General features: G+C 41.0%; 1 protein-coding gene across 1 annotated transcript in view; it reads left to right on the forward strand.

Moving 5' to 3' along the window:
- Positions 1 to 13,680, forward strand: part of LOC128862501 (myb-like protein A) — a 181,310-nt gene that overhangs the window by 110,884 nt on the left and 56,746 nt on the right. Inside the window, exon 3 of the mRNA XM_054101161.1 lies at positions 141 to 1,017. Coding sequence (XP_053957136.1) covers positions 141 to 1,017 — 877 coding nt within the window. The remainder of the gene's footprint in view (positions 1 to 140; positions 1,018 to 13,680) is intronic.

The following is a 13,680-nucleotide window of genomic DNA, read 5'->3' on the forward strand; positions in this document are numbered from 1 at the left end:
TGTATTTTATATATTTACTTATTATTCCTGCTTATTAAACTTTGCAATTGCTCTTGTTGTACCTATATTATTTTCTTCCTTCTTTTGTTTGCTGTTCACTCACGTTTTTACTTTTATCTGTGCGAACATTTTCATTTCAGATTCGCTGGAAATGGATAATAGGGATTACGTCATGGCAGAACATATTGCTTTGCTGACGCATACGACAGACAACGGTACAGGCATGGTTGCGAGTGCGAGTCCGACGCCGAAGGCGAAAACGAATACGTACCCAAATGTTAACAATAGTAGCAACACTAACAACAGCATAAATATCAACGCTTATAATAGCAGTAGTAATAATCAAACACAGAACGAATTTATGTCCTTATCGTTACTAAGCATGACCGACCATAATATGGAAAAATCGGCCGTGCCACAGAAAGTGTTGACGGATTCGTCCTTGACATCTTCGAGCTCAGGCTCGGCTTCATTGGCAGCGTTGTCAGCATTATCATCCTCGTCATCGTCATCATCTATATCATCAGCAGCCGCACCAGTATCATCAGCAGCAGAGTCGGCGTCACTAACAGCAGCCGATTTATCTGACTCTTTCGCCAGTAGTGCCACGGCCGCAAGCAAGCCAAATCGCAAATCGACGCATGATCGAACTGCCGCATTCGACGCAGGGAATTCCGCTTTGAATAACATAGCTAACAACAACTACATGCAGCATCTCGGTTCACAGCGCATCATTTTGAAAACGACAGCGAAAACAAAAACCACCTTAGCCACAGAGCAGCAACGAAACTCGGCACAGTACAATGCAAAGTCACAAGCGTCTGCCGCAACAACAGCCTCAGCCACCACCGGTGCTGGTCCCACAATAGCAGACTCTTCAGTATGGCAACGCGGCTCTGGCAAGAAAGTGGAAAACAAATACGTACTACCCAAACCACAAAAGACCGATGCGCCAATGCTTAACTACATTTTCGATACATTCTCATCCGCGAATAAACACCATCATCATGATCAGCGGTAAGTGAAAATGGCAGCCCAGTTGGCTGATACAACCTGGAAAATGTGTTACAAATGCGCTGAAAATGTGCTTATGTGAGTATTCAACTCAGGACCAAAATACACTTTAGCATTTGGACGAGCGAGGTAGAGGCAGTGTAATAGTAGTTGGCAGTGTTGATGGGCTTTGGTGCACTTATCGCAATGATTTGATGACGACCAAAATTAGTTACTAATGTGGTTGACTACTAACACCACATGCCCCCTCTGCCCCCCTTTTGGGTTGTTCATGTGAGCAATGCTCTCGTTGATGCTTCAATGGCTCTTTGGCAGTCAATACCAGGCTGTGCCGTAGTTACAAGGCCTCAGAACACAGTTCAACAACAACTGGCAAGCAGTTGTAATTCAAACTTTATACATTTGTAAGTCATCAATTGAGTATGGCTGAGCGCACAAGTGTGTGTGTGTGAGCGCAAATGTATTTATTTTACAAGTGTGTATATATTCGAGAGCTCTCTTGCACATCTGCGTTCGAATGCACACAAAAATGTTTCCTGCAAATGGAAATTTGTTAGTATGTCTCGATTTGTGTCACGGCTAAATGATGCAGACCAACAGATATATACATACATGCATGTTTAAGTGATTGAATGCAAACTCAACATCCCAGCTGGAAGTTGATTACTTTTGTAGTAGAACTTTCTCCATAAATATATTTGGTAAAGTAAGCTGAGGCTGGTTAGGTTTAAGATTGGGCAAGCCTGATGATACCTAAAAAGTTGGTGGTTTGGATCATGGCGAAACCAAATTTCAATTGGAGCATTTTTATCGTTATCACTTTTTAAGAAAATTCGATCGCAGCAAGCTTTTTGTGTTGTGTTTGTATTGTATTACAAAATATTCCCCATCTATTTTTGGAGAATGCTGTTGAAGTCGCAGTCCGTTCTTGGCCGAATCTAAATTGTTGAAGGTGAATGATTCTCGTTGGTGCTTCTTCGTTTTGAGCGAGTTTGGCATTTATTCATTTCTGGTGCTAGCTGATGACAGTTGGAAACACCAAATGAAATCAAATTCTTACTTGTTTCTTTACAATACATGGAACAATCATATTCGTTTAAATGAAATTATCCAGCTAGTGGAGCTCTTTGTTTCTTATTCGCTGAGCTTTATTGATAGCCTTGTAAATTTATTTTATCTATGTAAAGCTCATTCAATTAATTATTCGATCCTCTGCGCATATTACTGTACATAAAATTTATGTTGCGCACCCCAATGGGCAGGAGAATGGATGGTTCCATGTGTAGAAGTCCACGAAAGTGGGGAAAGTTACTGATCGCCATTCACTTGGGAGTGGCCAGGACGATTCTTCTACATATGGTTCAAGCAGCTCACAACGGCCGGGATTAGCCCACGTATCCTCTGGGTAGCTTCCGAACACCCGTTCGGGAGTGAGCTAAAGTGAGAAGGCGAAACATTCCAGGATAGCTGGTTGTGCGTTGGGTTTGGGACCCGCCACTTAAAAATCACCCCCAATGAAAACTTTAAAAAAGCCTCGGATGAGACCTCCCTATACTGATGACGACCCCTGCAAACGAACTAAGGACTATGATTTGAGGGCATGCACCTGGAATGTCCGGTCCCTTAATGGGAGGGTGCCTCTGCCCGGCTGGTTGATGTCCTCGTGAGAGTAAAGGCTGACATCACTGCCATCCAAGAGATGCGATGGACGGGGCAAGGAAAGAAAACCATAGGACCTTGCGACGTCTACTACAGCTGCCATGTAAAGGAGCGCAAATTCGGTGTCGGATTTGTTGTGGGAGAGAGACTTCGTCGCCAAGTACTGTCGTTCACTCCGGTGGACGAGCGTCTCACAACAATCCGCATCAAAGCCCGTTTTTTTAACATATCGCTAATTTGCGCCCACGCCCCGACGGAAGAGAAGGACGATGTGACCAAAGATTCTTTCTATGAGCGCCTGGAATGTTCCTATGAGCGCTGCCCCCGCCACGACATAAAAATCGTGCTTGGCGACTTCAACGCCAGGGTGGGCAAGGAGGGAATTTTTGGTCCCACAGTCGGAAAATTCAGCCTACACAACGAAACATCCGGTAACGGACAGAGGCTGATCGACTTCGGCGGGGCCCGAAACATGGTAGTCTGCAGCACCAGATTCCAGCATAAAAAGATACACCAAGCTACCTGGCTGTCCCCTGATCGAAAAACACGAAACCAGATCGATCATGTTGTGATAGATGGAAGACACGCTTCTAGTGTATTAGATGTACGTACGATCCGAGGACCCAACATTGACTCGGATCACTACCTTGTTGCAGCCAAACTGCGCACGCGCCTCTGTGCTGCAAAAAACGTGCATCTACCTACGCAAAGAATGTTCGACCTCGAAAAGCTGCAATCACAACAGACAGCCAGAAGATTCGCCACTCGACTCTCACTCCTGCTCTCAGAGAGTACTGCCCAACAAACCGGCATCCACGAACAATGGAGCAACATTTCTCGTTCTCTACGTACCGCCGCCGAAGAAGAAATCGGATTCCGGCGAGCCCGAAAAAACAATTGGTACGACGAGGAATGTCATGCTGCCGCAGAAAGAAAGGATGCCGCCTATAGAGCCACGCTGCGATCGGGCGCAACGCGAGCCATGTGGGATCGCTACAGAGAGCTGAAAAAGGAAGAGAGACGTATTATCCGACAGAAGAAACGAGAGGCCGAAATACGTGAGTGCGAAGAGCTTGAGATGCTGGCCAACAGGAACAACGCCCGAAAATTCTACCAGAAAGTTCGGCGGCTTACAGAAGGTTTTGGGACCGGGGCGTTTTCCTGTAAGAACAAAGACGGCGAACTGGTGACCGACGTACAGAGCAATCTTAAATTATGGAGGGAACACTTCTCGAACCTATTAAACAGTGACAGCTGCGCATGTCACCGAGAAAGTGAAGATCCCGATACCCCAATCGTTGACGACGGAATTGTCGTTCCGCTACCCGATCATGACGAGGTGAGAATGGCGATAACGCGGCTAAAGAACAACAAAGCCGCGGGCGCCGACGGACTACCGGCTGAGCTATTCAAACATGGCGGCGAGGTGCTGGTAAGGTGCATGCATCAGCTCCTATGCAAAATATGGTCGGATGAAAGCATGCCTGCCGATTGGAATTTAAGTGTGCTCTGCCCAATCCATAAGAAGGGCGATCCTGCAATTTGTGCCAATTACCGCGGGATTAGTCTTCTAAATATCGCCTATAAGGTTCTAGCGAGCGTATTGTGTGAAAGGCTGAAGCCCACCGTCAACCAACTGATTGGACCTTATCAGTGTGGCTTCAGACCTGGAAAGTCTACCATCGACCAAATATTCTCAATACGCCAAATCTTGGAAAAGACCCATGAAAGGAGAATCGACACACACCATCTTTTCGTCGACTTCAAAGCTGCATTCGACAGTACGGAAAGGAGTTACCTGTATGCCGCGATGTCTGAATTTGGTATCCCCGCAAAACTAATACGGCTATGTAAGATGACGTTGCTCAACACCAACAGCGCCGTCAGAATTGGAAAGGACCTCTCCGAGCCGTTTGATACCAAACGAGGTTTCAGACAGGGTCACTCCCTGTCGTGTGACTTCTTTAACCTGATGTTGGAGAGCATCGTGCGAGCCGCAGAACTTAATCGCTCAGGCACAATTTTTTATAAGAGCGTACAATTGCTGGCGTATGCCGATGATATTGACATCATCGGCCTTAACAACCGCGCTGTTAGTTCTGCCTTCTCCAAACTGGATAAAGAGGCAAAGCGAATGGGTCTGGTGGTGAACGAGGACAAAACGAAGTACCTCCTGTCTTCAAACAAACAGTCGGCGCACTCGCGTATCGGCACCCACGTCACTGTTGACAGTTATAATTTTGAGGTTGTAAAAGACTTCGTCTATTTAGGAACCAGCATTAACACCGATAACAATGTCAGCCTTGAAATCCAACGTAGAATCTCTCTTGCCAACAAGTGCTACTTTGGACTAAGTAGGCAACTGAGCAGTAAAGTCCTCTCTCGACGAACAAAACTAACACTCTACAAGACTCTCATCATGCCCGTCCTAACGTATGGCGCAGAAGCTTGGACGATGACAACATCCGATGAAGCGACGCTTGGAGTGTTCGAGAGAAAGATTCTGCGTAAGATTTTTGGACCTTTGCACGTTGGCAACAGCGAATATCGCAGACGATGGAACGATGAGCTGTATGAGCTTTACGACGACATAGACATAGCGCAGCGAATAAAGATCCAGCGGCTACGTTGGCTGGGTCATGTCGTCCGAATGGATACAAACGGTCCGGCTTTGAAAGTATTCGATGCGGTACCAGCTGGTGGTAGCAGAGGAAGAGGGCGGCCTCCTCTGCGTTGGAAAGATCAGGTGGAGAAGGACTTGGCTTCACTTGGTGTGTCCAACTGGCGCCGGTTAGCACGAGAAAGAAACGACTGGCGCGCTTTGTTAAACTCGGCCAAAATCGCGTAAGCGGTTATAGCGCCAATTAAGAAGAAGGCCCCAATGGGCATTGTTGTTATTGTTATAGCGTACCAAATACTGTCGAAGTCTGCTATACCATCAGCTGTTCGGTGCTATTCAAGGACATACAATGCTCTTTCGACGGAAGGAGTTAATGGTGAGCTAAATGTAAAACACAGGCGAAAACGACTAGGTCCGAGGAAATATCGACAAGTAGATTCCTTGGATAACCATCACCATCTGCATTAACTCTCATCTCATTAATGACGTATGATCAAACATTCTCTATTGCAGATGGAGAGCTTTAACTTCTTCCAGAGTTGACTTCGACAAACGCAACCCCGTTTGTGAAGAAATATCACGCAACAATAACTATCTCTTCAGTTCCCACCTCAAACCAATTTATATAACACCTCATCACATTTTCTTGTAGGTTATGCTATATTACTAGACTCTAGACTGCCCCTCAGGCAGTTGGGTAAAGAAACCGTCAATTGGGGTACAACCAACAACGCAAGATGACGGATAAAAGTGTAGGGATATATGAATAGAAGCACAGAATGTGTGACAACCATGATTAATTGGAATATTCAAACTGATTGCTTCCCCGGCATGAATGGAAATTGAGAACCAGAAGGCCGGAGATGGGGTGCATCAGCCGCTACGCAGCTGTCGCAGAAAGGGTTAAGGTTAAAAGTATGTTGCCGGACACTACCTGGTTAAGTGTTTACCTTTTCATTATCTATTCAACAAAGATCGGGACTTGCATACGATATATAAACACTGCGTTAAATAACTAACTCTTAGGAAGCGCCGACAAAAAAATATATATGTGTGTGAAAAATCAACTCCATTTTTGAACCCCTACAGACTTGCACTTTATTACACCAAAATTCAATGGGATATAAAACTGCATACTCAAAACTTTTTTTTTACATCGTACTTATATAAGTGCACAATAGTTACGAATTTTTTTAAATTTTATTTAGTTTGCACCAAGAATTAAATTAAAGTCAAATAAATTGTCAAAACTTGGCAAAAGGCCATGAGCTATGGTTACGAGTATTTGACACAGTACATATGTATGGTAAAAGTATTGTCGCCCCAATATTGCTTTGGGGTAACCGGTAGCACTGCACCCATATTTTTCTAAAACTGATTCGATATCCAAGTTTCGTCTAAGACTAAGATGCAGCTTTAAATTGGCTTTTGAATCCTTATACGATAATATGTATAATATAATGGTAAATAATCAGCCGAGTTTTCGCTTTACTGCTACCTGAAATGCTGTGATACAATTTGGGATTGCAAATAAAGTATAGCTGGAATAATTCTGCAATTTGCATATTGAACCTATAAATGGAAAAGCATGGCTCATGGAATCCAATTTCATAGTTTAATATATCTTACTTTAAGTTAATCATTATATGAATTGATTGACGCAGAGAAACTGAGGATGCACTAGAATCCTTGCTAATGGTAATGAATCCGGAGTCATGGAAATTGGAGAGTTCAACCAAACAGAATTAGCTTTCCTAATAACCACAGATTGCAATTCTGATGTTACAGCAGGCTGGTCGAGCTAATTGATGTCGTAATCAGCTGCTCCGAAAAATGGTGAAAAGAAGGTGTGCTCAATAACAGACTAATATGCGGCTCGGAGCGAATTTTAGAGAATCAGCTGATCGTAACAGGATATCGGCTGACGTAGAAAGGGAAGTGTTTGCAAAAAAAAAATGAATTTGTGTTGGTGATTTACGAAAAAAATCAACATAATCTCTCTTCGTTGCTATCTGAACAATGACTGATTGGACGAGCAGAACTTGGCTGTCGATTCTCTTAAGTGGCATGACAGTCGAAGTTCCCTTCACAATTTTCTTTTCCACCATAGTTAATGACCATACCTGGTAAATCTGTCATCCTTGGGTTCGAAACTTACGCAAGGGAATCTTACCACATTCCAGTTCTCAAGAATATAATTGATATTGGCAAGTCACTTATTTGTGTACGAGGGAAAGCGATCATCGAATAGCGCCTCAAGCCTTTCTTGGCTGAATATACGCTAGTATGTAAATAAAATTAATGTTATACCAATAAGTATACTTGCCGATGCGATGCATTCTTGAGACTACATCTCTCATTTCCAAAATTCGAGCTCTTCTTTCCCATGGGGCAATACACCATCAAGGAGGAGCTTAGAAGCGAAGAGCTAAGACTTAGAGACATAAGCTGGGATCAAACTATGACTTAGTCCTTAGAGTGGTATAATTAAAAATGGTTCAGCCAAATCATAACCCTCCCTAAGGACAAACTGGGAATACTTGCGGGAATTCTCACAGTTCACTGCAGAATGCATAGCCAGCGCAGGATTTTAATAGGACCTCTTGACTCTTGCTGTTTCTGCGTTCATTCACCGAAAACTCCAACACACCTTCTTCTCGAGTGTGATGCCATTGCGCGAAGAAAGATAAGATATCTCGGCCAAATGCGACCGGAAAAAAGGCGCGTACGTTCAGACCAACCTATTTCCATCTTAGGTTTACTAAAAGAGCTGGGCTTGGATGAATACTGTTATGAGTAGTGGGCGTAAATACCGCTAAGTCACAGTGCAAACCTCATATTCATTCATTCATTCAAATATATCTCATGTAAATATTAATAGGTATTTATGGGAAAAACCTCAGTTTTTTCAGAATATTTAATAACGAATATTGCAAAATAATCATCGAAAAAGCTTCATATGCATATGTACTATATGTATGTTTTTAAAGTTAATCGTTAATAAGGTTAATAAGAGCAATGTAAGAGCCGAGGATAGAGCCAAGCGGCATGCGATTGCGAAATGAGTCGCGTACGAGGGCAAAAAGAATCACATATGACATACGCATGAAGGCTCATGTAAGTGATCTCTTGTGGCTCACTGCCGACTCTTACGCTAGCTCTTAATGTGGGCTACTGTTCCATGGTTGGATTCCTTGATGACTTTATGTTTTTAAATGTTTGCCGAGCACGCTCGCTGTTAATTACTTTCTAGTATCCCTGAGTTTTCAAACCCTTTGATATTTCTGAATCTGAAAATCGTCATCCCGGTCCACACACACTTATTTTTTTTATTTATTTGTTTATTCTTAGTGAATCTAGAATTGTGGTACATGATTTCTTACTTAACGCACATACTTATGTGCACACGTTCAGATAAAAAAAAATCTAAACGATAAAAAATTATGTTGAAGCCTTTCATTTTGTTATTCTTATTGACTTTACTTGACGTGAATGCACTCGCCACCTTCACAGACTATATTTCCAACTGGGATAATACTCACACATCTATTTTTAGATTTTGTACGATTATTCGAGTACATTCATGCGCCATGCACACTCTTCTCCTTGCACTTAAGCATATTCGCTGCTTTGCGCCAGCTGCTGCAGGACTAAGTATTTGTTTGTCAGTTGCTTTGCAGTATATGGGTTTATTGCGAACGTGAAGCTACCAACAAGTACACATGTATGAGTATGTATGTATGGTACTTGTGTATTTGTAATATAGTGAGTTTTGAAATTGAAAACAAAAAAGGAAAACCTGCAATTGTTTGAGATTCCCTCAATGCAGTCGAACGAAAAAGAACAATAGTTTGTGAATTATGGAAATCCCTATATTGAAATCATGCAACGATATTTTTGAAAATATGCATATCACTTTGTGCCTTAGCATAGAACATTTCCATCTGCCTGCAGCTGCGACTGGAAATTTGAATACTATTTTTATAAATACTTAATAAAGCAACTTATTAAGTCACGTTACATTTCAAATGTACATACATACTTACATATATATATTAATACCTTCCGTTCATAAACTAGCCGGAATTTCTAATATTAACAAGATTTCACTAGTTTTTATTTTGAAAAACGACCGAAAAAAAATTTTGTTGACGTTTTGAATAAAAGCAATTTTTATAAATTTTGTTTATCCTAAAAAAAATTCCAGTAAGAAAAAGACCACCAAAATTTTCAACATTTTAATAATCTTAAGCAAAATTAAAAGTTTCGAGTACACAATTGTGTTAATTCGGACCTTGTGAGATACCTTCCCCCTTAGGACAATGCCTCTTTGAGGCTTCCGTGTTGAAGACACCGGAAATATTATATATAGAGTACAAGTCATAATAAGGAGATAACATGTTAACAGGTGTTGCACAAGCAACGATTACATGTTCAAGTATTGGCCACTAACAAAGGACCGGAAATATTGCTTCGTACTGCTCCACCCTGGAAGTATGTTTCTATTTGTGAAATAGAATTTTCCATGGTCGATCGTTTCGTAGTCGAGGCATATACCACCTTGATTGAAAAGTTCCCGGAACTACCGCCAGGTGACGGTTTAAATAAACTGATTTCAGTTCTGTTTTTGTTACGTTGCCACATCTGGATTAACATTCCCACCAAATTTTAATCACCATTACTTGGCATTTGTAAATAAAACAAACGTTTACGAGTGGCCTGAGTGCTTCAGAAGAGATCGTGAGTCCATCGAGGATGACGAACGTAGTGACAGGGCATCGATATTGAAAACTGATGAATACATCAATAAAGTGAAAGAAGAGTTAATAAATATCCGCAAATTAATCATCACAAACCTGACAGAGGACTTCAACATTGTTTATGGATCCACTCAGGACAACGTAGTTAATGATTTCGGTTTCTGCCGTGTTGCTTCAAAGTTGGTTCCAAAGAACCTGAATTCCACGCAATAAAATGGGCCCCGTTTATATCGTCAAAAATATGATTTCTAATGCTGAATCCGACCCAACATTCATCAAACTCAACATTAATGGTTTATGAGTACGACACGTAATCTAGGCATCAGCCTTCGAATTAACCAAGGCCAAAAAAAGCACTTCGTATTCAGTTAAAAATGAAAGTTGGATTACAACGGTATTTTACTCGTATGCAACGAATTTTTGCCAGAAGGTGAGACAGTTAAGAAAAACTATATTATTATCTGGGCGTTATTAGGCGTTGCGTGTGGCCAAAAAAGAAAGGATTCTTGGAAAAACAACTCTTGGATTTTGCACCCTGATAACGCACCCGGCGCACAGTGCCATCATTTTCCGTGAATTTTCGACCGAAACGAATACCATCCAACCGCCAACGAATTCTCTGCTATGGCTCTCTGCAATTGTTTCCTGTTTGATCAAGTCAAAAAATCTCTACGGCTGTGATGGCTATCCCGAGGTTTCCACAAATGTTTCGAGAGCTGGATGAAATGCTGACATAAGTGCGTTGCAATTGATGGGGAGTACTCTGAAGATGACAAAATCACTTTTGTGGAATAAACTTGTATTTTAAATTTTCTGAAATAATCCGGGAACTTTTTGATCAAGGTGGTATTAAGTATATGCCAATTAATTTCTTTACTTCCTTGTTCCATCTAACCCATTACACATAGGTAGATATGCCGCATATATATACTTCAAGGACTTCAGTTACTATGTATTTATAAGTATAAATAGTTTAACTTCGGAGGTTACTCGTCGAGAAGATTTCTGACAGAGCCAAATTTTATAATGTTGATTGTTCGCAGTTGGCAGCGATCCCAGAGCCTGAAACCATACTCGTATACTTGTAATCCTACAAAGGGAACCTTACGAAAGCAAAAATAAATATTGCATCAAATAATAGAAAACATTTTTTCTAATCGCGTTCGACACTCGGCAGGCAATGGTAATCCTCTGAGTGTATTTTTGTTATGAAATATCTACTCATAAAAACCTATAGGCCCCTCAATTTGTGGAACAACATCAAGATGCACACCACAAATAGGAGAAGGAGCTCGCTCAAACAGTTTACAGAAGTGTACGCGCCAATTATTTATTTATATTATTTTTTTATATTTATATACATAAGTATTTTTTCATTGAGCGTTTACAGATAAGGCTTTTAATATAGAGCGATAATAATTTTTCTCGTTTATCATAATCGTGAGCTCTACTTACACATCACTGCAAATGAGCAGAGTTTCCTTAGGCGGAAGCTGAAGCCAAAGTTGGTAGATTTCAACATGACTTAGTATCACTACGCTAATGGACATTAACTGAAAAACAAATTACTTTCTATGCGTAGCAATTTAAAATAAGGCACTGTGCGCGGAATGGCATGAAATTCCTGTGATTTTTTACATTCCTTGACTTTTTACTAAACTTTCAACATTACATTGTAAGCTAAGCCACTAATGGCGAAACCAACAGACAAGCCAAAAGAGATGCCAAAAAATTACCAAAATATAAATCAAAAGATAGATAGACAGAGGCAATCAGCAAATACACGGGAAGGAAGCCAAATACGCGTTTGCATACATACATAAACGCTTCCATGCCTTCCCAATAGGAAATACAAAATAAATTGTTTCGCATAATGTTTCTAAGAATGCGAGGATTGTACCTAATAAGGTACCTTTAAGGAATTCTTTGGTCAACTGTACATATCATTTTATTTTCGAGATTAAATTGTTTCGCTAAATTGTACTAGTAAAAGAATTTGATATGAACGCAAGGGCTTCAAAACATTTTTTCTGTATTGTGATACCACATCAAGGAGAAGAGAGAATTGTATTGGCTAACCAGAGCCTGGAATTGAAGCAGTTCCGTGCTCTTGCATCGAACATCTTTCTATATTTTTTAAGGGAGCACTCCTCATGCCGCAGCGCACATTTTCAATAGAATCCACGGATATGTCCATGTGGTCATTTGGTCTTAGGTCAAATCAAATTGGTCTAGTTATTGCCTCTTTGTTAGCAATGATATATGTATACATACATTTTTTTTAGATCACGAGGATTTTTCTATAAAATAATGTTAAAAAAATTTAATTGTCTGACATACAGACTGAATTATCATCTCACTAAATCCAACTGAACCTACAGGTTTTGTTGGAAGGAAAATGAAACCGCCAATCATTTGCTGACATGATGCTCAGCACTGATGCATAAGCGGCACAAACAGCTGTGTAAACATATTTATCAGAGGGGGATATACCTATAAATCAATAAAATGTGATAAATGTGTAATAAAAAAGAAGCAGGGATCATAGAAATACTCTGAATTTATGAAGGGAGCACCATAATGGTACTCTAATAGTTTAACAGGTAGTCAAGTGTGTGTCGGTGTGAGTGCTTCATCTTTTTGCTGGAAAGCACTGGCGGCGTTGCTATGCCAAATTAGAATTTTTGTGGTTAAATTAAGAACAGTAGAATATCGAAAAGTGTTAAATATATTGCTTAACTATTATAATGCGTTTTATTCAAAAATATTTTAATTTTTTTAGACTTTTTTATACGATTTTTTATGAAATTCAATCATTCACGTTTTTATGTTACATAAAAGATCGGTGGCCGCTGTAGCCGAATGGGTTGTTGCGTGACTACCATTCGGAACTCACAGAGACAATCTCGGTGAAACACCAAATTAAGAAAAACATTTTTCTAATAGCGGTCGCCCCTCGGCAGGCAATGGCAAATCTCCGAGTGTATTTCTGCCATGAAAAAGCTCCTCATAAAAATATCTGCCGTTCGGAGTCGGCTTGAAACTGTAGGTCCCTCCATTTGTGGAACAACATCAAGACGCACACCACAAATAGGAGGAGGAGCTCGGCCAAGCCCCCAAAAAGGGTATAAGCCCCACAAAAAATAATCTAAAGGCGTTATATCGCACGATCTGGGTGGCCAATTGACAGGTCCCGAACGTGAAATAAAATGATCACCGAACTCGCCTCTCAACAAGTCCATTGTTACGCGTGATGTGTGCATGTGCCATCGTCTTGTTGAAACCACATGTCATGCAAGTCAAGCTCTTGCATTTTGGGCAAAAAAGCGAACAAAGTTGGATATCATTTCACGGTAGCGCTCACTATTCACAGTTACGTTACGATTCCCAGCATCTTTGAAGAAGTACGGTCCAATGATACCTCCAACCCATAAACCGCACCAAACTGTGACCTTTTCTGGATACATTGGTAGCTCTTGCAATTCTTCTGGCTGATCTTCACTCCAAAATCGACAATTCTGCTTATTTACGTACCCATTGATCCAAAAATAAGCTTCGTCGCTGAACACAATTTTTCGACTTCAAACTTTCTTAACAAAACACGCATTTTTATAATAAAAGTCAATG

This window comes from Anastrepha ludens, chromosome 4 (genome assembly GCF_028408465.1).
Source record: "Anastrepha ludens isolate Willacy chromosome 4, idAnaLude1.1, whole genome shotgun sequence".
Lineage (NCBI taxonomy): Eukaryota > Metazoa > Arthropoda > Insecta > Diptera > Tephritidae > Anastrepha > Anastrepha ludens.